Source organism: Helicoverpa zea, chromosome 7 (assembly GCF_022581195.2).
Source record: "Helicoverpa zea isolate HzStark_Cry1AcR chromosome 7, ilHelZeax1.1, whole genome shotgun sequence".
Lineage (NCBI taxonomy): Eukaryota > Metazoa > Arthropoda > Insecta > Lepidoptera > Noctuidae > Helicoverpa > Helicoverpa zea.
In genome coordinates, this window is record NC_061458.1 from 10056113 (window position 1) to 10077391 (window position 21279).

The 21279-nt window shown below is 34.5% G+C and overlaps 6 protein-coding genes across 6 annotated transcripts; 2 read left to right on the forward strand and 4 right to left on the reverse strand.

The window, feature by feature from the left end:
* Positions 1–217: 217 nt before the first annotated feature.
* On the reverse strand, positions 218–7393 carry LOC124631993 (DNA polymerase theta-like). The gene is made up of 9 exons (XM_047166646.1): positions 5205–7393; positions 4996–5120; positions 2896–4916; positions 2635–2818; positions 2371–2552; positions 2110–2279; positions 1486–1813; positions 931–1195; positions 218–633 (listed from the first exon to the last, which is right to left on the reverse strand). Exons 1-9 carry the CDS (start codon positions 7313–7315, stop codon positions 344–346), a joined length of 5676 nt encoding a protein of 1891 aa, XP_047022602.1. The 5' UTR covers positions 7316–7393; the 3' UTR covers positions 218–343.
* A 406-nt stretch (positions 7394–7799) lies between these two features.
* On the reverse strand, positions 7800–10767 carry LOC124632107 (UPF0415 protein C7orf25 homolog). The gene is made up of 8 exons (XM_047166776.1): positions 10518–10767; positions 10257–10440; positions 10048–10184; positions 9773–9936; positions 9367–9563; positions 8894–9028; positions 8675–8817; positions 7800–8527 (listed from the first exon to the last, which is right to left on the reverse strand). Exons 1-8 carry the CDS (start codon positions 10665–10667, stop codon positions 8444–8446), a joined length of 1194 nt encoding a protein of 397 aa, XP_047022732.1. The 5' UTR covers positions 10668–10767; the 3' UTR covers positions 7800–8443.
* A 452-nt stretch (positions 10768–11219) lies between these two features.
* On the forward strand, positions 11220–15157 carry LOC124631641 (proliferation-associated protein 2G4). Its single transcript, XM_047166134.1, has 8 exons — positions 11220–11380; positions 11573–11807; positions 12130–12283; positions 12584–12805; positions 13089–13181; positions 13486–13599; positions 13714–13860; positions 14116–15157. Exons 1-8 carry the CDS (start codon positions 11296–11298, stop codon positions 14203–14205), a joined length of 1140 nt encoding a protein of 379 aa, XP_047022090.1. The 5' UTR covers positions 11220–11295; the 3' UTR covers positions 14206–15157.
* A 389-nt stretch (positions 15158–15546) lies between these two features.
* On the reverse strand, positions 15547–16571 carry LOC124631642 (MICOS complex subunit MIC13 homolog QIL1). The gene is made up of 3 exons (XM_047166135.1): positions 16411–16571; positions 16146–16302; positions 15547–16068 (listed from the first exon to the last, which is right to left on the reverse strand). The coding sequence occupies exons 1-3, from the start codon at positions 16416–16418 to the stop codon at positions 15871–15873; spliced, it is 363 nt and encodes a 120-aa protein (XP_047022091.1). The 5' UTR covers positions 16419–16571; the 3' UTR covers positions 15547–15870.
* A 238-nt stretch (positions 16572–16809) lies between these two features.
* On the forward strand, positions 16810–18726 carry LOC124631640. The gene is made up of 5 exons (XM_047166133.1): positions 16810–17477; positions 17610–17732; positions 17811–17957; positions 18039–18260; positions 18456–18726. Exons 1-5 carry the CDS (start codon positions 17001–17003, stop codon positions 18720–18722), a joined length of 1236 nt encoding a protein of 411 aa, XP_047022089.1. The 5' UTR covers positions 16810–17000; the 3' UTR covers positions 18723–18726.
* LOC124631639 (interleukin-1 receptor-associated kinase 4-like) lies at positions 18568–21216 on the reverse strand. Its single transcript, XM_047166132.1, has 4 exons — positions 20937–21216; positions 20637–20803; positions 19465–20561; positions 18568–19384 (listed from the first exon to the last, which is right to left on the reverse strand). The coding sequence occupies exons 1-4, from the start codon at positions 21113–21115 to the stop codon at positions 18986–18988; spliced, it is 1842 nt and encodes a 613-aa protein (XP_047022088.1). The 5' UTR covers positions 21116–21216; the 3' UTR covers positions 18568–18985.
* Positions 21217–21279: the final 63 nt, after the last annotated feature.

Genomic DNA, 21279 nt, shown 5'->3' on the forward strand with positions numbered 1-21279 from the left:
AAGAACAAAAGCGGCCGGGCCACAGGTACTCATCGTTTTTCATTTCCACGTTGTTTATGAAAGGCTTTTAAAATGTTGATGTCGAGTGCCGTCGAGTGCGGACGGTTGGCAATTCGTTTTAAATACCGCAATATTTTTATTGTACGAACGAGTTGAATGATAGGTAAATACGCAGCCTCTATTAACAACCGTTCAAATAAATAAAAACGCAATTTCATACATTCTACAGTTTATTGTCTATAAAACCAAATTACCTATATTACGATAAAATATCACGTGAACAGAATAAAATATCACAGAATATAGACTAAAGAATAGAATAGAAAGTTCATGATTAATTTAATTAAAACTCGATTTCCTTCAAAGAGCCCCAGGTGAGTCCACTTTTGACTTTAACGGGTAAAGGGACGGTGAGTTTGAGGGTGTTCTCCATGACTTGTTTGATGATGGTGATGAAGTAGTGTTGGTACGCTTCCGGCACTTCGTAGATGAGTTCGTCGTGCATCTGGAGTATCAGCCGAGGTTTGGGGTCGAGAGTGTCGGTCATGGTGTCTATGGAACACATAGCGGCCTTTGCGATGTCGGCGGCTGAGCCTTGTATAGTTGTGTTCACTGCTTGACGCTCGGCAGCACCTATGATATTTAAAATTAAATTATCTATTTTGTGAATTAAGTTTTATTTTTGATTGATTATGAATTAAATATATTTTTTTGAAACTTCGATGCTTTTAACATTTTAATATTACAGAAATAACACGCGTTGATACAATATATTATTTCCTCCAAATTTCAATTCTACTCCTAGCGATTCTTCATTAATGCCATAACGACAAAGGATTTTAAATAAATAGAAATAAATAACATGAAGATTTGGTCACGAGCGAATCTTATAAATAACACATCAAATATGTTTCACGGACGAGAACTTACTCTTTTTAGGCGCAGAAGTGCTTGTAATATCGGGCAAATATCTTCTCCGCTTCATGAGCGTCTCCACATAACCATTTTCCCTGCACTCCTCTATGACTGACTGCGTGAACACCTTTACAGCTGGATACGTTTTATAGAACGAATCCATGAAAACTGCCGCCTCCATCTCCGTTACATCGAGAAGTTGCCCCAACGTCTTGTTCCCCATGCCATAAATAATTCCGTAGCAAAGCTGCTTGGCTTTCTGCCTTAAATCATCGTCTACCTGTTAATAAGTCATTGTTTATTCCTTCAATATCGAACGTTAAGTAATAAGCTTAACATAATGAGAAGTCGAGTTCAGTCAAGTGCTCTTTTATGTTGAGCTTCAAAGCCTAACAAACAATAGACGATTCCGCTAAATATACTTTGACCTGCGTCGATTTGTGAAACTAGGGTTTATTACTATTTTTATATAAGTCCTATTTGAAACGTAAACATAGTGTTACCTATTATTATGAGTACCTAAATCAAGTTCTAGAAATGTAAGAAAAAATATTTACAGATAAGTCTTACCTCCTCTTCAGTCACATTGCTCCAAGATGCCGCAATAGACTTAAACACATCCATATCAGACTTCATAATGTTCATCAACACCTGATCTTTACTGAAGTGCGTAAGAATCCTCATTTCCAGCTGACAATAGTCTGCCGACACAATGACGTAGCCGCGGGCGGCTTTGAATATGTTCCTGCAGTTGAACTCGGCCACGTGATCAGTCACGCCTGTGTGCATCGTCAAGTACTCGAAAGGAATCGCGAATGTGCGCGGAACGTTCTGCAAGTTCGGCTCATGCATACTGATACGACCCGTACAAGTGAACATTGTGTACGTCGGATTTATTCTGCAAATAATAAATATAGGGGTTGCTACAAGCTCTCACTTTAATTAATCCTACTTACTACACGTGTCACCCCAGCCCTTGTATGCCGTGTTGCTTGCGTTAAACTGTTTATGAACTTTCAGTATTTTACGAAAGTACCTTCTATTTCAGATGGAATAAGTAATTTAGGCCACATTAATTTTAAGTGTATTTTATTATTATTTCTTGGAAAAAAACCGTCCACAGTCCCTGAAAGTCTTAATTGAAAATGCAAGCGACGACACGGGAATGGATAGAATTAAGGGTATAAAACTTACCTATCTCCCTCGGTGTAAATACAAGCCTTCTCTGTCAGAGGATACAGCGTCTTCGTCAATATAGAGTTGAGCTTCCTCCAATAAATAACGATACTCGATAGCGGACTGTTGTGCGAAGTCAACACGCTTTTCTTCGTGCTTACCTTGCGCCCATTATAGATACCCAAGACCTGGCAGAACATTCAGAATTTAATATAAAGTACAAGAAACATAGCCACATATCAAAACTAGATGGTACCTATTGCGAAACTTATTAGGTACCTTGGCAACATCTTTCGACGAGTTGAAGTTGAAATGATATCCGCAAAGTTTGTATGCCTTCTTCTGCAGACTTTCTTGGGAATTTCTCACATCAATCAAAAGTCGTGACGCGAGATCCTTGTCTACAGTGATTCCGTAATATTCGCAGTTCGACAGAATCTCCGCAACTCGGTTTTCGATATCTGCACAAATATCACTAGATTAATATTGACGCGGTTTTAAATCAGTTTTATAAAGGTCAAACTTAGATAAAATTTAACGCACCTATTATATTTCGAGCAGGCTGTAGAGATTCTTGTAATGTATTTTCCTGACTTTCAGCCACCATCCACACAGAAGAAGCCTTTAAGCAAATACTCTCAAAACTATCGAAAGTTTTGAACCTCTTTTGCTGACTGTTAACTTTAAAAAGCGCATTTGAGAAATCTATACCACAATACTTTTTCATCTAAAAAACACACGAACACAGTTTAATTAATAAGTATGTACGAAAAAAATATAGAACACAATATTGTTCCCACTTACTAGATAATCAACGTTCGGTATTTTCTCGCTGCTATTTATCAACCATTCAATTAAAGATACATCTGTACAGTCCGACGACAAATTAACTCCAAGCCATCGTTTTATGTAAAAGTTAACGGTTTTCGAACACAACATTTTCAATTTTAAATTATTCTTCTTGAACCAGGTACGTAATCTGCCTTTGACTATTTGCAAACAATCTACAGATGTAAAATCTAAGTAAATGCTTGTTCCTTGATTTAAGTAAATGACTAGACCGTTCATTGGACAATCTTCATTTTTATCATCGGCTTTTCGAACAGGCTTGCAACTAAATAAGTTGCTCCCTATTATTTCATTGCTACCTGGGTTATTTGTTTTCAAATTCAAATGTATAGATGCACTATTTACATTTTGAATATCTTGTGAATATTCGATAACATCATTTCCTCTTAAAACATAACAATCAACTTTATATTGATTAAATTCTATAAAAAATCGTTTCGATAAAGAACATCTTATTTTTGGTAGGCTGTATATTTCTCCTTTGGTCATTATTTTCATGTCATCGACTTTTTTCTTTTTTATCACAGGATGCGTTTCTTTGCCAGTCGAGTTTCTTCGTTTATAAGTCATCATATTTTTGTGAACAATGGAACTGACTGATTCTAAATTATTGTTTTCTAAGTTTACATTTTCCGATTCCATGATTTTATCGTCTTCACAAACTAATTTTATATTGTTTTCTAAATTTACATTTTCCGATTCCATGATTTTATCGTCTTCATAAACTAATTTTATATTGTTTTCTAAATTTACATTTTCCGATTCCATGATTTTATCGTCTTCATAAACTAATTTTATATTAGTACCGTCAGCATCGTCATCGCCTTCAGTTTCAATTAAAGTCGATTTAAAAGCGTTTAAAATTGTGTTAGAGTTTATACTGGTATATTCAGTTGTGGTTTCTTGCTGACGAATTATGGATGGTTCTCTATCTAGTAATTTACTAGGAATTAAATCTACGGCCAAACTCTCTTCAAACAAACTCGAGTTATCACCATCAGATGAAAACAAACTTATATCTTTTGCCGACACATGTGCTGATGAACTTAAAACATCCGACTTATTCAAAGTTTCTGGCGCTGAAGATTTTTCTTCCAGTTCACCAAAACTAATGTTAGGTGAAAACATTTTATCAGACGTGCGTAATTTTGTTAAATTATCTAAAGCAGCGTCGGTAAAATTTAAAGAGTCCCATATGATGTCATTGGTTGATAATGATTGGCTATTGCTTTCGCTTGCAGTGCAATATTCTTTTGAACTATTAGCACTACTATTATTCGATAGCCGATTTAGTTTCATATTTACCCGTGAACCTTCTTTAATAATTATATCATCACTTTTTTCTGAAATAACTTGCTCGCTAACTGTTTCAGTATTAGTATGTCCGGAACTTTGAGAGGTTTGGTTTTCTGGTGTGCTCTCATACGTAGTGGTTGGTTGGGCTACATTTTTTTTATTACTTTCATGGCTAATATAACTTAATTTGCCAGTACTAGTGACATTCCCATCTTTGCCTACTGTAGAGTTTACAGCATTAGGAACTGCTGTCGACTCTTGATTCCATTTAATTTCTGCAACCCCAATTTCAAGAGAAAGGTATTTCCTAGCTTCCGAAATAAGATTCTCAGCTGCTTCTTTAGTAGTAATACCACAATAACCCGTTATCCAAATATTTTTTATTTTATTGCGTTTTCTTATATCATCACTGTCGTCATCGTCTCTTTCCTTTTCACTTTGAAAAGGTACGGACTTGTGAAGTATATTTTCTAAAGTATTTGCATCAGCTGATGCAATACTAGCAATTGTTTCAAAACCCGCGTCAAAAAGTGTTCTAGCTCTCATGCCATTGAGAGAAGGGAGTTTCATTAACTCCAGCAAGTCAGAATGAATGCCGAAATGTAAACGATCTTGAAATTGCGATACTAACATTTCCATATTTTTCCATCCTAATTGTCGGCAAAATGCTGTCACCATACCTGAAAAGTTTTAATAGTCTAAGCATGCAAAATCAATAGGCAAAGTATGATGGATAGCCAATAGCAGCCAGAAACTCACCAGCAAAAGTTGCAGCTCCTTGCTGAAGACTCTGCAGGAAGCCTCGCGCGCACTGAAACTTCGTCGCTACTTCGGCGAGAGGCACCTCATTCACTAAGTCCTGCAAAGCTAAGGCAGTATAAAACCTTAAATAGAAAAACAATTATTAATATTTGGAATCTATGAACAATTACGAATGTAAAAAATAAATAATCAAGCAATTCCCACACCTCTTATGTATATTCACTCTATTTTGTATGTTGCTTGCTTTATTAGTCCGAAGGCATCTGATTATAAAACTCTCTTGTACCCCAACTAGTTCCCCTACTCTCTTCTGGGCTTTGGTTAGAGATTCCCAAAGAGTTAGCATATGAATCCAATCCATGTTTCCCCACTGACTACTCACACCATAAGGTGTTACCAGATATATAAGATGCAAATCTGTCTCTAAGACAAGACACTGACGAGCTTTCTGCAGTTCACAGAACAATGATAATCCATCATTTGGAGCCATTGATGATGACAAACAAGCTTTCCCCAAGGGTGTAGCAACATAATGCTCCTCATCACCTTCAGTTTGTATTCTTACCAATTCAAAGTTTTTCAATTCATCTAATGTCTTTTGTAAGAGACTAATTTGTGAACCTGATGTATCCTGTTGATTGTAAAGCAATGTGCATTTCGAATATATTTCTACCTGCTCCTTAGTGGATAATACTTGGCTAGCTATCATTTCTAGCACTGCTCTCATGTATTTATCTTCAGTTTCAATGCAACTCTTTACTGGCTCTAAGGAGCCCATCATTAATTCAAACCCAATTTTTTTTTCAGCCTCTGTGCATATTAATACACTCTCACCCTGCGTATCTCTCCCCATTCTTCCAGCTCTACCAATCATTTGTTTATATGTCAAGATATTTATTGGCTGCCTTTGAAATACAGGTGACCTAATAATAACTTTTCTGGCAGGCAAGTTCACACCAGAACTCAATGTGGATGTGGCTACTAAGACTCTTATCGCCCCAGTCTTGAATCCACCTTCAACTATGTCCCTTTCATCAAATGTCAGTCCTGCATGATGATATGCAACACCAAAAGATACAGTTTTCTTGAGAACTTGATCTAATCCAACAGGACAATTCTTTAGTTGCTCCAGGACTTCTAAAATATTGTCAGATTTTAATTGACTTCTTAAAACTTGGCCAGCCTGGCTGTCTTCACATCCTAATTTAAAGAATGATGATGCAACTGATTGGGCTAAGCTTTCACACCAATTCTTTGTCATACAGAATATGAGTACTGAGCATCCATCTTTAATAGTTTCCAAACAGATTTTCAGAACATTATCTCCTTCAGCAGTTAAACTCATGTCTACAGTATTAACGCAAGCTCCTAGTTTATCATAATACTTATTTCCAACTAAACAGTATTCATGAAGAGGGATTGGTCTAAACTGGGTGATGAATAACTCAGCATTCAACCAATTAGCAAGGCTTTCTAAATTAGGTAATGTGGCAGACATCCCTACTATTTGAATTTTGTTATCATCTGACATAGATGTCACATATTTGATCTTTGTCAGCAGCAGTTCTAGTAAGTATCCACGGCTGGGGTCACTAAGGAGATGCAATTCATCTACTATAATGGCACCTAGCTCTGATATGGTCCCTTCATCTAGGAGTTTGTTGACCAAACTGTTTGCTTTCTCAATAGTGCATATGGCCACATGCACAGCTTGCAAACCCCCAGGAGGTGACTGGGAACCCATAAACCCCTCCACTCGAATTCCAGAGCTAGACAATATATCTTGAAGATAAAACATTTTTTCTCTTACTATTGACACAAAAGGCAAAATTATAATTACCTTCTTCTGACGTTCCAAAATAGTTTTGATTGTTAATATTTCTGCAACAAGTGTTTTCCCAGCAGATGTAGGTGCAGAATATACTAAATTACAACAATCAAAGAGTACCTTTGAGTTACCCAAGCAAGTAACCTGCCAGTCAAACATTTCTTTAACTCCTCTTTCTTCATATTTTTTTGCTATCTCAAGTGGTAGGCCCCAAGCTTTTAAATTTTTATTGCTACCTTGATCTATGCCTGATTTCACCAGATTATTTTCAGTTGATTGTAACGCTATTGTTGTATTCTGTGAATAGTTATTAATCTTCTTGGTTGGCCTCAAAGTCAGTTTCAAATCATTGTTTTGTTCCAAAGCTTGCTCTTTTACAACTTGCAAAGAACTTTGTAATATGAATGAATTGTCGAAGCAATTGTCTAAGAAGCCGATATTTTCAGCTATGAACTGAGTGTCAATACCTTCCTCATCCACATTGGCCATTTGAATTAAATTAAACAAAATTCATAACAACATCAAGAAAATCTAAATCACTGAAAATCAAACACAACAGACAAAATTTTCAGCTGTTACGAAACGTCAGAAAACTACTTTCTGACAGTTTTTGTCACTGTCATTGATGACATTGGTTCGCTCCGTCCGAAAATTATTTTCAATGCCACTCATGCAAAACCCAAACAATGCGCATAAAATACAAACCTACAAGGAAAACTCAGATTTCTCAGAAACTTTTTTTATTAAACCGTCTAAACTGGATCTCGTTGTGGGAAGCTTTCACTCGGCAATATGCAAGATGATACACTGTGTTGACATTAATTTTATTGAAGCCTAAACTTATATTTTAATGTGGTTCAAAAAAGGAATCCATATTCGTGTTACTGTTAACGAAATAATCACATCCCACTCAAAAGTTTCCACGTAGCACGTAGTAGACTGGAAAGAATATTGACAAAAATAAAACCAGTCATTTGCTGTAGGATACACCAATTTATTAAAGGTTTACAGCCTTACATACACCCATACCATTTGATCACAGAATTAGCCACTAAACATAATTAGATTAGATATTTCTATATAAAGGTGGTAATAAAATCAACCAACGGTAGCTACTCATCTGAATAAACTCTAGACTAAATTAACAAGTTACAACAATAAGTGGAAATGAAAGTTTTTAATTTCAACTACTGATCTATTGAAATGTACGTAACATATGCAAAAAATTAAAAAGTCACCAAATAGTTATAATATGATCTTCATTATTAATTATGTAGTAAAATGAATAGTTATGTAGGTAATAAAAGCTAAAACACTGGATGTGAGAAGTGAGATCAGGACAAAATTAAATTGTTTTAAAAGACCCTCCTGGTTTAGTTGATTCAATGCAGGGTTTCAGCAAATGAAATTGATGTTTTAAAAAATGACACTCCAGAAGTACATATTAAAATTAAATGCAGAGTTTATGCAACTATAAGTTTATATATATATATAATCACTCAATTATTTCACAGAATCCTGGCAACAATGAATGTAGAACACTTTATAATTTTACATTATTTACAAATTTCTTAGTTTATTTATAATTTTTATTATTCAACTATAAAATAAATCATATCATAATGAGATTTTTGTTGCCGTTGGTTCTTTGCCTTCTGTTAGAGCCCTTGATTCATGAACAAATGATGCATATGTGATGCCCTGAAAGAAAAAAATGATATATTTACGTTAATACAATTATATACATGCCGTACATGCATTATAGTGGACAGTGACCATGACCAACATGGTTAACTTTGTGGCCATATAAATGAATATAAAAAAAAGTGAAAGAGTGCATTAATTTACCTGTTGCATGGCAGCTCTAATAAATCCTTCATTAGCTGACACAGTCAGGGCTTTAATTCTATGGCCAAAATTAAAAATTATTTTGGATCTTAATCTGACGTGACCTCTAACTTTTAAATTCTTCCTAGGAAAATCATCTTCACCTAGAAATGAAATTAGTTTTATTATTTATTCTACTTTATTTTCATCTTGCAGAGAAAGAGGTATGCAGTGACGTACCACCATAATCATCAGGAAAGACTCTGATCATGTTCTTCAGTTCCTCAGTTCTTTTAATCTCCATGGGTCCTCCCAAGTTACTTATGATTTTTTCAAAATCATCCCATGCTGTTCGGCAGCAAACCAATGTCTTATCTAAAACAATTATTTTTTTAGTTTTATTAAATTCCTATTTTTAGTCTTATGTTATGTTATACTCCATTTAAAATAACATTAGAAATTTAAGTAAACCTTTTTTACTGTTTGTTCAACTGATTTTGACGTTAGTAGTATGATTAATGGCGGCTGCAGTAAATACTTGTTATTGTAACCACTATTTGGCTTTCAATTCTGTCCTTTTGTCTACGGAATAGAAGTAAAAAAGGTTTACTTAAATTTTAAATGGAGTATAAGTAAGACTGTGACTGTACACCACAAGCACGGAACAGTGGGTCAACATGAAATTCAATGTGATAATAGTTTATCCTCCTTACCTTTAAATAATCTTTCCAAAATAGGTTTAACTGGCCTCTCAGCCTCCCAAGCCGACTGCTGAGTGAGAACTTCTTGCTTGAAGACATAGTTGCAGTGTCCATTTGTCATATTGCTCACATAAGCCATCATGGCTGTCACATCTAGGTTCAGAGTTTTAATCTCTGGATGCTCATCCATACATTGTGGCATTTCCTGGCTGGTTTGAAAGAAAAAGAGAATTATGGTCAACCAATAAAGATAAATAAATAAATAGGATAGTTTGATTATGAACCAGTGTATGTTCCATAGTCATGATATAGTAAATGTAATACACATATTACAAATAAATGTTTCTGATTCTGATAGGATTCCAGTATTGTCCTTATAAGCTAAACTCATTATAATCAAAATGGTATACTAATGTACCTGTCTTGAAGGCACTCTTCATCATCAGACTCTTCACTCCAAGAGTCATTACTATCATCACAGGGGTTAGAATTGGGCAGTATTTCTCCCTTAACTATCACACCAACAGCTTTCAATTTATTTGCCAAATTCTCCTCTATGCCACTCATGAATTCAAATATGACCTGAAAACAAGATTTACAATCATTAAAATTATTTACTAACTAAAATAGTAATTTGGTATTTAAATTACCTATTACACAATAATTTTAAATATTGCTATAGAAGGTACATACTTTGGGAGGTTGATACATGCAAGGGTATAGCTTAGCACACTCCAGGTAGTCCTCAGCTTGATCCAGTATTGACCGAGCTCCATATGAAGCCTTGCCTGCACTCAGCGCTGAGAGAGACTTAGGATTTCTAGCGATAACTGAAACAAAAATTCTTTTAGAATTATAACAACTTTTTCTCTCAATAATAGGTTGCAGGTTTCGTTAATCACCTTTAGTCCACACTCGGCCTTCATCGCTAATTATATCAATAACAAGTTTAGTATTATCGTTTGTGTGAAAGATTTTACAGACGGCAATGACACCAGGCCTCAGAGCGGACTCGACCATCGCGCCTAGATGCCGAAGATTTGAACACGATAGTTGTTCGATTTTTACTTTCTTGGATCTTTGGAGCTAAAACAAACATACGTATTATGCTTAACATGCTTCAATATTACAAGGCGGATACCAGTTTATTGACCATCACTCACCTTTCTTAAGAATTCAATTTCTTGCTTAATTTTCCTTTGTAATTTCATAACTCCGTCTATTTCAACAAGAGGCTCCAATTTTATCACAAGATTTTCGCCAAAATTTACTTTATCATTTAGTAACGACATTAATTCTTCTGAGCTCTCCATTTTTTTCAAATTTATTTATTAATTATTTTCCTCGTATTTACAAAAAGACAAATTTTGATGTTTTCACAGCAGAACAGCTGTCACCACATTTTGTGACATTTCTTTGTTGTCATTTGGCGCCACAGCATATCCACTGCCCTGCTATAGATCACAGATTATAATATCAACTAGAGTTAATATTTTGGAATAAGAATCAAAAAATTTAAACCAATCGCGTACACGGACTTTTTCAATCGTACTGAAAAATTATAAATATTTGTCAATTTATTTACAACTTTATTTTATGAAAGGAATAACAAAAGAAAAAACAATTCACGTTGTCATGAAAAGTAAGATGACGTGGCTTCTATCATCAATCAAAATAAATAAAAAGTGAATTCAGAGTTTGAATGAGTTTACTTTGATTGTTTAAAAACTAAATAAAGTTCAAAGAAACTTAAATCTCTGATAGTATAATAAAATCAATAATAACCAAACACCCGTTTTATTGCAAAACGCGATGAACATTTTATTCTGATTTACCCGCCAACTCAGTGATTCGTTACTCCTGTCACATGACCATAACCTAAATCAGCCAATCAAAACCCAATGCTACTGGGCTAGCCGACCACAACCACAATTTTGAGAAATGGCTGACGATAAAGAAGTTGAGAAAACTATTGCGGAAGACTTGGTTGTAACCAAGTACAAACTAGCTGGACAAATTGTTAATCGTAAGTTTATGTGAATCTTAATTTGATTTAATTAATGGCTATACGCGCCAACGTAAAGGATTTATGAACAAAGCTTCTCTGTAGGTTGGAGCGATGGACGCGTGTCATCGCCATGCGGGCAATGTGGTGCCGCTATCCGTGCCAAGTTATTCTCATAAGTTGATACATTTTTAACCCCGTGTAATTTTACAGGTGTCCTGGAACAGCTAATCACGAAATGTGTGCCTGACGCTTCCGCCAGAGAGATATGCGAATATGGTGACAAGCTCATTCTAGACGAGACTTCAAAGGTTTTCAAAAAAGAAAAGGATTCCAAGAAGGGTATAGCGTTCTCAACATGCGTCTCGGTGAACAATTGTATATGTCACTTCTCGCCGATACCTAGCGAAAACGATTATATCCTCAAGGAGGGAGACCTAGCCAAGATGTGAGTATTAGCTTGTTGGTGAAGTGAACTTTGTACGAAACACATACAGGATGTCTTTTTGATACGCTTTAGTATTATTTTTTTAGGTACACTGTGTGTGTATAGTTATTATGTGAAGATAGAATGGATTAGATTATAATTTGACTCTTATTTTAACAATCTTACTTTTATAACCTCAATATCCTGTTGCCCCAATTAGGTCATACAAAAGTGATACTGCTTACATTATTATTATTATCTGAGTCAATGTTTAGGCTAATTTGGTAAAATTCCATTTGTTGTATTGTATCTAGGTGATGATAAATGCCCATTCTATTTATAGAGATCTTGGCGCACACATAGATGGGTTCATTGCGGTGGTCGCCCACACTGTTGTTGTCGGTGGAGGTGAGGCATCAGGAAGAGCTGCTGATGTCCTCCTTGCTGCCCATTATGCTAGTGAAGCCGCCCTGAGGATGTTGCGGCCTGGTAATGAGGTATACTTTAATTTTTAGATGTTTCTATCATTTTGTTCATTTACATTTAAAAAAAACTGTCGAGTTATTTTTATTCTTTTAATGAAAATGCATACTATTTAATTTTACACCTTGGTAGTGATTTGATATGATTTAAGTCCCTTTCACTTTTCTACTATACAAACTAATGTTATTTTTGTGCATTTAAATAACAATATGACTTGCAGCTGCATTTTTTTATGCATTATCTGTTCTTATAACAATAATAATGTTAGGGTAATCTTCCAGTTCTTTCAAATAATAGTATCTTTCTATTTTTAGAACTATGCAATAACCGAAGTAGTGCAAAAAATCACTGCGGAGTTTGGCTGCAAGCCTGTTGAGGGCATGCTGTCACACCAGCTGAAGCAGTTCCGCATTGATGGAGAGAAGAGCATCATTCAGAACCCTTCAGAGGCACAGCGTAAGGAACATGAGAAGGCAACTTTGGAGACTTATGAAGTTTATGCAATGGATGTATTAGTATCTACTGGTGAAGGAGTTGTAAGTATTACACAGTATTAAATTAATTAATGCTACTACAATCCCTAAGTGGATTTATTAAAATAGAATCTAGTTCATAAGTATGGCCCTGAATTCTTTCCAGATTTTGTACAATATATTTTCTGGCAGTACTCAGGGAAAAGAAAAATAGTAACATTCTAACTGAAATTGCTCTCATAGCATTTTGGTTTTATCTTGCTGACATTCAAATAAACAGAATTTACTTGGTTCATTCAAATGTTTTACTGTAATTTTAATAAAAACTATGCTTTTTGTAATGCAGGGCCGAGAAATGGATACCAGGTGTACAATATACAAGAAAACTGACGAGGTTTATCAACTGAAACTGAAAGCTTCAAGAATGTTCTACAGTGAGGTGAGATATCCTCTTACATAGCTAGTTCCTTTGTCTTATATTAGTCCTTGTTTCTTGCTTTTCCAGAATGTGTTAATTTAATGGTATTGCTAAATCAATGCCAATGTCCACATTCTGGATATATTAAAAGGAATTTGTTTGAACCAGTACATTAAATTAGTGTATTGGCATAGAGAATTTCGACATTAATTTCCATAAGCAGATTATAATAATTAATAAATGTTAATTATGACAGAGATTTACTTTGTCTTGCCAATTGTTTTTTTAAGAACAATCTGTATTTATTATTTTGCTTTGTTTATAGGTACGCAATAAGCACGGTTCAATGCCCTTCAACCTGCGAAGCTTCGATAAGGAGACCAGTGCGAGATTAGGCGTCGTTGAGTGTGTAAACCACAAACTCATTGAGCCGTTCCAGGTACAGTCAACTTTTTATGTTCTTTATAACCTTTGTCACCAAGAACTTAACTCTGTTCAGTTTAAATTATGAAAAAAGTTAATATAATTACGATAATACGTCATAATTTCCTAGGTGCTGTATGAACGTTCAGGAGAGCTGGTGGCGCAATTCAAGTTCACAGTTCTGTTGTTGCCGAGCGGTACGCACCGTATCACCGGCTTGCCCTTCGACAAAAGTACGTGCAAGAGTGAACGCAGTATCAAGGACCCTGAACTTAACGTGAGTGTTAATTATATTATCATACATGATTTATGGATGTAATGAACCTTCCCTGTTATCTTTCAAAGCATGCTATCTCAAGGCGTGATTTGAACAAGCACAGGGTAAATAAAAAGTATTGTTTTTGAGCCGATATGCATATTATTCGCATGTCTGTTTGAACCATTACGACATTAACTTGCAAACAATAATAATTTACATAGCATAAGTCTGCTACACACATAGCACTTTGTATAAAACACATAAATGTTACAGGCACTTCTCAACTCGTCTGCAAAATCCAACAAGAAGAAGAAAAAGAAAACTGGTGCTGAAGAGCCCATGGAAGTCGAAACTGTTGCCTAGCAACGGGACAAATTGCCCAGGACATAAACTAAATGAAATCTACAGCTTCCTTCAACATACCTGTAATAATAATATATATCACACAAGCCTTAATCAAATAAAGCCTTTTTATCCAAAATGTTAAGTGATATTATCCTGTTTTAAATTAGTAAATCTTTGAACAATTTAGGCTTGTGTTAAATCAGATATTAGAGACCACTTTGAACCTTATTATGTACAAGATACTTTTTTTATGTGGGATTTGCAATAGGTAGGAATGCAAATGTGTGCTTTCATACTTTATTAGATAACCACTTTATTTTGCTTTCAATATGTATTTCCTCACAGACTTCCAGACATAATTTGAAACATTTGAATATTGTATATAAGGTGACTTTTCCCACTGACTGAGGTGATTTTGCACTATAAAAAAGCTAATTCAATTGGACTATGACCATGTAAGACCATTCCTTAAAAAATGTTTTTAAGTCTATGTAAAGTGCACAAAATTTTTAATTCCTTTATTTTAATATAATATTGATACATTATTGTATCAGTCACTACCGACAGCGCGATGTAACATTTGTGTAATATTGTTGGAGATTATAATTGTTACAAAACCGATATTACAAAGCCACTCCCCATCTAAAGTTTTACACATTTCGTTATGTTCATGTTTGTCAGCTACATAAGTTTATTAACACTACCAAGCTTTACTGTTCTTCATGTTAAATAGATTTGTGTTAAGAAAGAGATTAGTTAAATGATGGTTTTATATTAAAAAATTAAGATAGACATTCATGTTTAGTGAATGTTGTGTCTGTGTTGTGTCAACTGCAATATTTGTTGAAGCTTGGAAATGTTTTTCATGTTTATGGAGCAGACCCTATTATTAGGTAAAGTTGTAAAATATGTGACACTGCAAGAAAGGAATAAATCAAACTGTGCCACAGTTGTGGGCTGTTTTTGTAAAGTTGTGTTTTTATTCACTATTCCCCTATACCTACCTCAGCCTATGTGGTAATTGACCAAATATTGAAAATGGTGTTACCTACCAATTGCCAAAAGAGCTGTAGCTATTATTTGTTTTCAAATCTGTTCAGTAATTCCTGAGATTAGTGCTGCAAACACATTCTTTAGCTTAACATAACCAGCACACTCCAGAAGTTGGTAGTAGTTGAATAGTACAGAATTATTCCATTATAATCTGTGTTGCCTAAGAGTACAAAGTTATGCAAAATAAGGTTGCAGAAAGCTGTGTCACTGACTATTTTTTATGCTATAATTCAGGCGCTCTCTGCAGGTTGTAATGGAAAACACTGGAGGCAGCTAGATACTAAAGTACAATTTCAAACTAGTTAGTAATGTAACTGCTTTATTCATGAAGATACATTATTTTTGTGGACTTATTGTCCATTATCATTTATATTCTAGGACCTACATACAACAATAATAAATCAAAATAAATAAACATTTTAAAATGCCTACCACATGGACACTTCCCTTTGAACAACTGAATATTATGATTGATTGGTGGTTACTGAAATAAAGATTTTACCTTTAGATGGAATATACAATCTTCATCATAATATATAATTATAAAAATAAAATATATAAACCCCTATTTAGGTTTTATTTTAATGAACAATAATCACATTCTGAATAAATAGCATTACTTAAACAATTTCACTTGTTTTCTTGTTTAGCCGTTGTGCTTTGTTCAGTTCCATCAAGCGCTGTAGAAATGTAGTCATAAGCCTTGGTTGCAGCTTTACTAGTGTGCTCCGGAAGATCAACTAAAAAGCTGAATGTGGCTTTCACTCCACTGTTCCAATAGTATTTGAACAGGTATGAAACTCTATCATTTGATGGTAGTGGCGGCAACTGCAAATAATACCATTGATAAATTAGAAAATATTGTTTATTGCAATATAGGAATAAAATAAATATTTGTAGCTTACCTCATAGGGAATCTGTTTTTTAAGTTCACCGACATAGGGTGAAACACCTTTTTCAAGTTCTTCATAAAGAGCGCTGGTTGTGGCACTGTCTCTCCAGACTCCCTTGTCAATGGTGTAGTATACTGCTGAGCCAAGCACAGCTGATTTTATTCCGAACCTAGAATAACACAAAAATGTGATGACAAATGTATGTATAAACTAGCCAAATACATACTTGCGATGTTGTTTAAATGAAAATTAAATGAACTGTGTCAAATTTACTTACCTCAACATTTTTTCGGTTAAGTGGTCATTAAATTATAAGTTATATGTTTATTTACTTCGAAAATTATGTAATTTTCGAAGCAACTAACCCTAATTTTTCTGAACTGATTTTGACAAGTGACCAACACAAGTGACAATGACAACGGAGTTTCTCAGTGTTGCTAGTTTACGTGTCAGATAAATTGATGGTCTTTTTAATGTTATTCAATACATTAATATAAATCTTTGTTTCAAAAGTTACACCGGCATTGAGGCGAGATTATGCCACAAAACTCAAGCTTTACAAAGCAAAGCTCGGTCCAAAAATAATTTAACAGAGGACGAAGATTTTGCACTGATATGCCAAAATTGATATTGACAATTACTTCGTTTGACATTGACAGACAGTATTTTATTTTGTAGGTGTTTGTAGGTCGATCGATAACCGGATGCGATACGTACGATACGAGTTTTCAAAATTACGGATATTATATAATTAATTGCTGTTTATTTTGCTTGAGAGTAGTTTAGCAACTAGTCTCTCTATTGAATCTTTCTTTTGCGATCGGAGACGAATCTTTCAATTTGGAAGTTATTGGGTAGAGGCCTAAAATGATAGATACATTCGTGAATTTAGAAGAATGCCTAAACAATTGTTTACTACACAAACTTTCTAAACCAATCCATGAAAAAGATTATCACTTTGAATATCAAGCACGTATCAGTAAACTGGATCAGTATTTTCCAAAGCTGTTACAAATTCTAGAAGACGCTGACTTTAGAGAGCTTCCAGAGATAGGCTCAAGTACTTTGTATTCTCTGCTTATTTTATATTTGGAATTAAAGACAGAAGGACCCTGGAACACAGAAAACGTAAACGCCAAAGATTATCCTGCCAAATTGGATGATATATTTAAAAGAAAATACAATATTACATTTCAAGAAATCTTATTCAAAGATGATTTTTACTGTGCTCAAGAAGTTTTTGATAAGTGCATCAAAGAATTGCACCAGAAAATGACATTAGATGACTTCAAGAAGTATCCTAGTCTGATTGAAGTTTATTGTTTAATTATAAAGGATGTACAGGTGAGCAATTAAGTATTTTATTTTGTTAATAAGACCTTTATTGACAACAGGACCTGGACAACCAAAAGGATTGGAATTTTTACATTATACATGACTTTTACATATTTAACTGTTGATGGTTTTTGTTTTCAGAAATACAATCTATCCATAAACCCAATAACAGTGCTGCCGATTGCTTTGCTCCTGGTTGATGACTACATCACACCAAATAAAGTAAAAGGGTTGCAGTGTTGCACACTGATAATTCAATGCTTGGTATGTTATTTTCTTATGTCCAATCAAAATATAGAAAATTCGTGAAAGTGAAATATTTATTCTAAAGTCTGTTTTCAGAATTCTGACAGTTTCACATCTGGTAATTACTATGAAGTTGTGTACATTAGTTTAAAGAAAAACATCTATGAGAAGGATATTGAAGTAACAAAGGCTCTATTTACGTGTTTCCCAGATTTCTTGCAAATCTTGCCTCAAGATGAGAAGGTAAGAAACAGAGAAAATAATCCTATCTTTTGATTTTCTCAATTTCATTTCATAGTTTCCTAATTCCATTATTTCTTTCAGAAAAAGAAGTTAGATGATGTGTATTCAAGTGCCATAGATCAACTACACACAGAAACAAATCTGTACCGAAAGGCTGCCTGTTTTGATTTCACTACAAAAATAATAGAAATGCATGGCATTCACTGTGTCAAGAAAAAAATCTTCAAAGACATAATTTGTGACAATTTAGATATCTGCACTAATGAAGGAGTTTATGAAATTCTTATTCAGCATGTTATGCAGGTAATAACCAGCAATTTTCCACCTCAAGAAATAAACTAATACTGCCAGTAGAGAATAGATTGTTCAACATTTTAATTTATATTTTGTAAGGTTTATAATTTTCAATGAATCCAAAATACATTGTCCCTGTTTACTACAGACCATTTTTTATTGGAAGTACAGAACAAATTTTAAGATAAAACAAAATTTTTCCAGTGTCTCTTTATGTGGATCAGGCATTGCTGGTGCATCTGGAAGCTGCCAACAGACCAGAAAATCCTGTCTGCACTCATTAAGACTCTCTATGTAGCTAAGGATGAAACTACTGTGATTCAACTGCAGCAACTTATTTCAACTCTAATCAAACTATGTACTGAGGAAGAGCAAAAGCAAATAATAAGCAATCTAGAATCAGTCCCCAAGGAGTCAAATAATGATTTCTCAAAGAGGATCAATGCAATAAAGGAACTCATTTGTACTTAAAGCACAAGCTTGTTTTATTTAATCAAAACATTATGTAAAATATATAAGATTTCTATATAAAATTCATAAAAAATAACTTATAAGTAACAGGGTATATTTAAATTATTCTTATATTGTAACTTAGATATAATATAATTTTTTGTCTTTATTGGTCATCTGTTTACTTACTTTTAACAATTTTATGGTTTACCAATTTTACATTACGTTTCATGATATGCCTTACTTACAGAGTACCTAGTTAAACTTTTTTTAGTAGTTAAAACTTAATGCAATTTACGATTAATTTCTGTCAAAATATCACACACTTCATCAATAGAAGGCCTATCGTTTTTGTGATGCTGCAAACATTTTTGAGCAAGAGTGAACACATTTTGAGCTATAGTCCAATGATCAACAACACTATCTAAAAGATTTGTGATATCTCCATTTACACAATTATCTTCAACATAATTTTTAATGTTATTATTCTCACCATTGGCTATTATAATTGGTTTCAGGCCAGTTAGTAATTCAAGTAAAACAATACCAAAACTAAAGATATCATTTTTTTGTGTGACTGTACCAGAAAAGCCTTCTGGTGCCATGTAGGCTGAGGTTCCCATCATAGACTTGGTGGTGATGAATGTTGTCTCCAGTTGTTTGGCCAGGCCAAAATCACATAACTGTAAAATTTAAGATTTTTAGTAAAATAAGATAAAAAAGAACAATTTAAAAATAGGTTTTTGAGTAAGTTATTCCTCACCTTTGGCACACAATCTTTAGTTAGCAAAATATTGGCACTTTTGACATCTCCATGGAGATAATAGCTTTTTCTTGTAGATATTGAGTCTGACTGAGGTCCTGTTTCATCATACTGGGGAGGTCTTTCACTATGGTGTATGTATTGCAGTCCTTCAGCAGTACCTTTCATTATGTTCATTCTTTGTTTCTCTGTCAACACTTTAGCAGCAATTTTTTGTTGCAGGGAGCCACCATCAATGTATTCACATACAATACATGGTGTTGGCCCGTCTATTGAATACCCAAATATAGGAACAATGTTTTCATGCCTCAGATGAGAAAGAGACTTCACTTCAGTGTTAAACACTTTCATTGCCACTTCACAGCTAATCTGGAAATGAATTCTTACTTTCTTGATGGCTAGGGCACCATGCTTGTAATGTGTACCAACATACACTTCTCCAAAACCCCCACTCCCTATTTTGCCAATAGGTCCAACTGGCTTATCAACAAAACTTTCAGAAAACTTGTTTGTAATAGCTTCCAACTCCTTATAATCAAAGTGGACCAGCTTTTTGTCTTCTAATATAGCATTGTCTATAATGCTGAATATATTTGGCACAGAGCTAAGGTTTCCACCAGCACCATTGTAGGAGAACTCACTCTGTGGAGTCATATCAACCTGGGAGGATTCTGACGCTGTTGAAGCTGTGCCAGTTGCAGTGTTGGCTATTTTAGCATCCATACCATTGCCTTTTGGTATCAAAGCACTAAAGTCAGGAAATTCTCCTGTAGTCATTACTGTTGAACTAGAAAAGTTAATAAGATTGGATTGTTTCATCAAAGCCGTGCTTCTATTGCCAAAAGTTTGAAGGACACTCAAGTTAGGTATGTCCTTTGTTTGTATAGTTTCTGAGAATTTGATTAAGTCACTTGGTTCCTTTAGTTGTCTTGTTGTGCGGTTACAAATAGCTTGATCATGGCTGGAGTTATGCAGATTATCACTTTCTATGGAGGCCATTGAATTCAGTCTCTGTTCTACACTTTCATTAAGGAGGTCTGTTAGGTTAGTTGGAATGGGAGCTGCTGGGCCATCACTGGGCCTCGGTGGTGGTGGCTCTGAAACATAAAATCTAGATAATCTGTCAAGTGTAAGGCTTAGTACTAAGGAATTTTACTTAATTAATTACATACCTCCTAGCATTCGAGCAACTTCGTCAACAGCTCTGAATATTTGGGCTTGATATAAAATGTTCATGAGTGTGCCTAAAGTCGGCCTAACGCGGCCTGAGGTACCCCATTCGTCAAACAGCACTTCGGCACAGGTCCTATTTGTGTTTTTAGCATGGTCTTCTATTAATCTGATAACAAGAAGAGGTAGTAAGATATTACTAAAGTTTGTTTATCAAAAAGATTTACATACAAATAAACAACTGCTGGGTGAGATAACTAGGTTTTTTTTGTAATACTAAGGAACACAAAGTAATTAGTTACCTCATATGCTCATAATTATATTTCCGTTCAAACTGTTCACTTTGCAAATCTTTTGGTATCAGGGGCACAACTTTTTGCCAGTCGTTGTTTATCTCCAATATGTTAGCCAGGTTACATAGGGAAGCTGCGGGTAACTTCCGTAGCTCAATGTGACGCTGCATTGTAGTAGAATTCACCATTTTACATACAAAACTAACTTGTAGCTGTGTTGTTTTGTACACATTAATTTGTTATTTGAGTTGGTGAGAGGTGGGCGAACTATTTACTCAATGAAAGTGACACTTACACTCACTAACTAGTGTCAAATATGTCAATGTCAAAACTTTTGGTTTTTTTTTATGTG

Bases quoted from the DNA above. Each gene is read 5' to 3' on its own strand.
- LOC124631993 (XM_047166646.1), bottom strand. From the start codon at position 7,315: ATGGCCAATGTGGATGAGGAAGGTATTGACACTCAGTTCATAGCTGAA. The intron at 5,121-5,204 runs GTGTGGGAATTG...TTTCTATTTAAG, and splicing joins AGAGTGAATATACATAAGAG to GTTTTATACTGCCTTAGCTT. The intron at 4,917-4,995 runs GTGAGTTTCTGG...AAAACTTTTCAG, and splicing joins AGGAGCTGCAACTTTTGCTG to GTATGGTGACAGCATTTTGC.
- LOC124632107 (XM_047166776.1), bottom strand. From the start codon at position 10,667: ATGGAGAGCTCAGAAGAATTAATGTCGTTACTAAATGATAAAGTAAAT. The intron at 10,185-10,256 runs GTGATTAACGAA...TTTTTGTTTCAG, and splicing joins AGGCCGAGTGTGGACTAAAG to TTATCGCTAGAAATCCTAAG. The intron at 9,937-10,047 runs GTATGTACCTTC...TCTTGTTTTCAG, and splicing joins GCATGTATCAACCTCCCAAA to GTCATATTTGAATTCATGAG.
- LOC124631641 (XM_047166134.1), top strand. From the start codon at position 11,296: ATGGCTGACGATAAAGAAGTTGAGAAAACTATTGCGGAAGACTTGGTT. The intron at 11,381-11,572 runs GTAAGTTTATGT...GTAATTTTACAG, and splicing joins AGCTGGACAAATTGTTAATC to GTGTCCTGGAACAGCTAATC. The intron at 13,861-14,115 runs GTGAGTGTTAAT...TAAATGTTACAG, and splicing joins TCAAGGACCCTGAACTTAAC to GCACTTCTCAACTCGTCTGC.
- LOC124631642 (XM_047166135.1), bottom strand. The intron at 16,069-16,145 runs GTAAGCTACAAA...TATTATTTGCAG, and splicing joins AAAAACAGATTCCCTATGAG to TTGCCGCCACTACCATCAAA.
- LOC124631640 (XM_047166133.1), top strand. From the start codon at position 17,001: ATGATAGATACATTCGTGAATTTAGAAGAATGCCTAAACAATTGTTTA. The intron at 17,478-17,609 runs GTGAGCAATTAA...TTTTGTTTTCAG, and splicing joins TAATTATAAAGGATGTACAG to AAATACAATCTATCCATAAA. The intron at 17,733-17,810 runs GTATGTTATTTT...GTCTGTTTTCAG, and splicing joins CACTGATAATTCAATGCTTG to AATTCTGACAGTTTCACATC.
- LOC124631639 (XM_047166132.1), bottom strand. From the start codon at position 21,115: ATGGTGAATTCTACTACAATGCAGCGTCACATTGAGCTACGGAAGTTA. The intron at 20,804-20,936 runs GTAACTAATTAC...TCTTGTTATCAG, and splicing joins TATAATTATGAGCATATGAG to ATTAATAGAAGACCATGCTA. The intron at 19,385-19,464 runs GTGAGGAATAAC...TAAATTTTACAG, and splicing joins CTAAAGATTGTGTGCCAAAG to TTATGTGATTTTGGCCTGGC.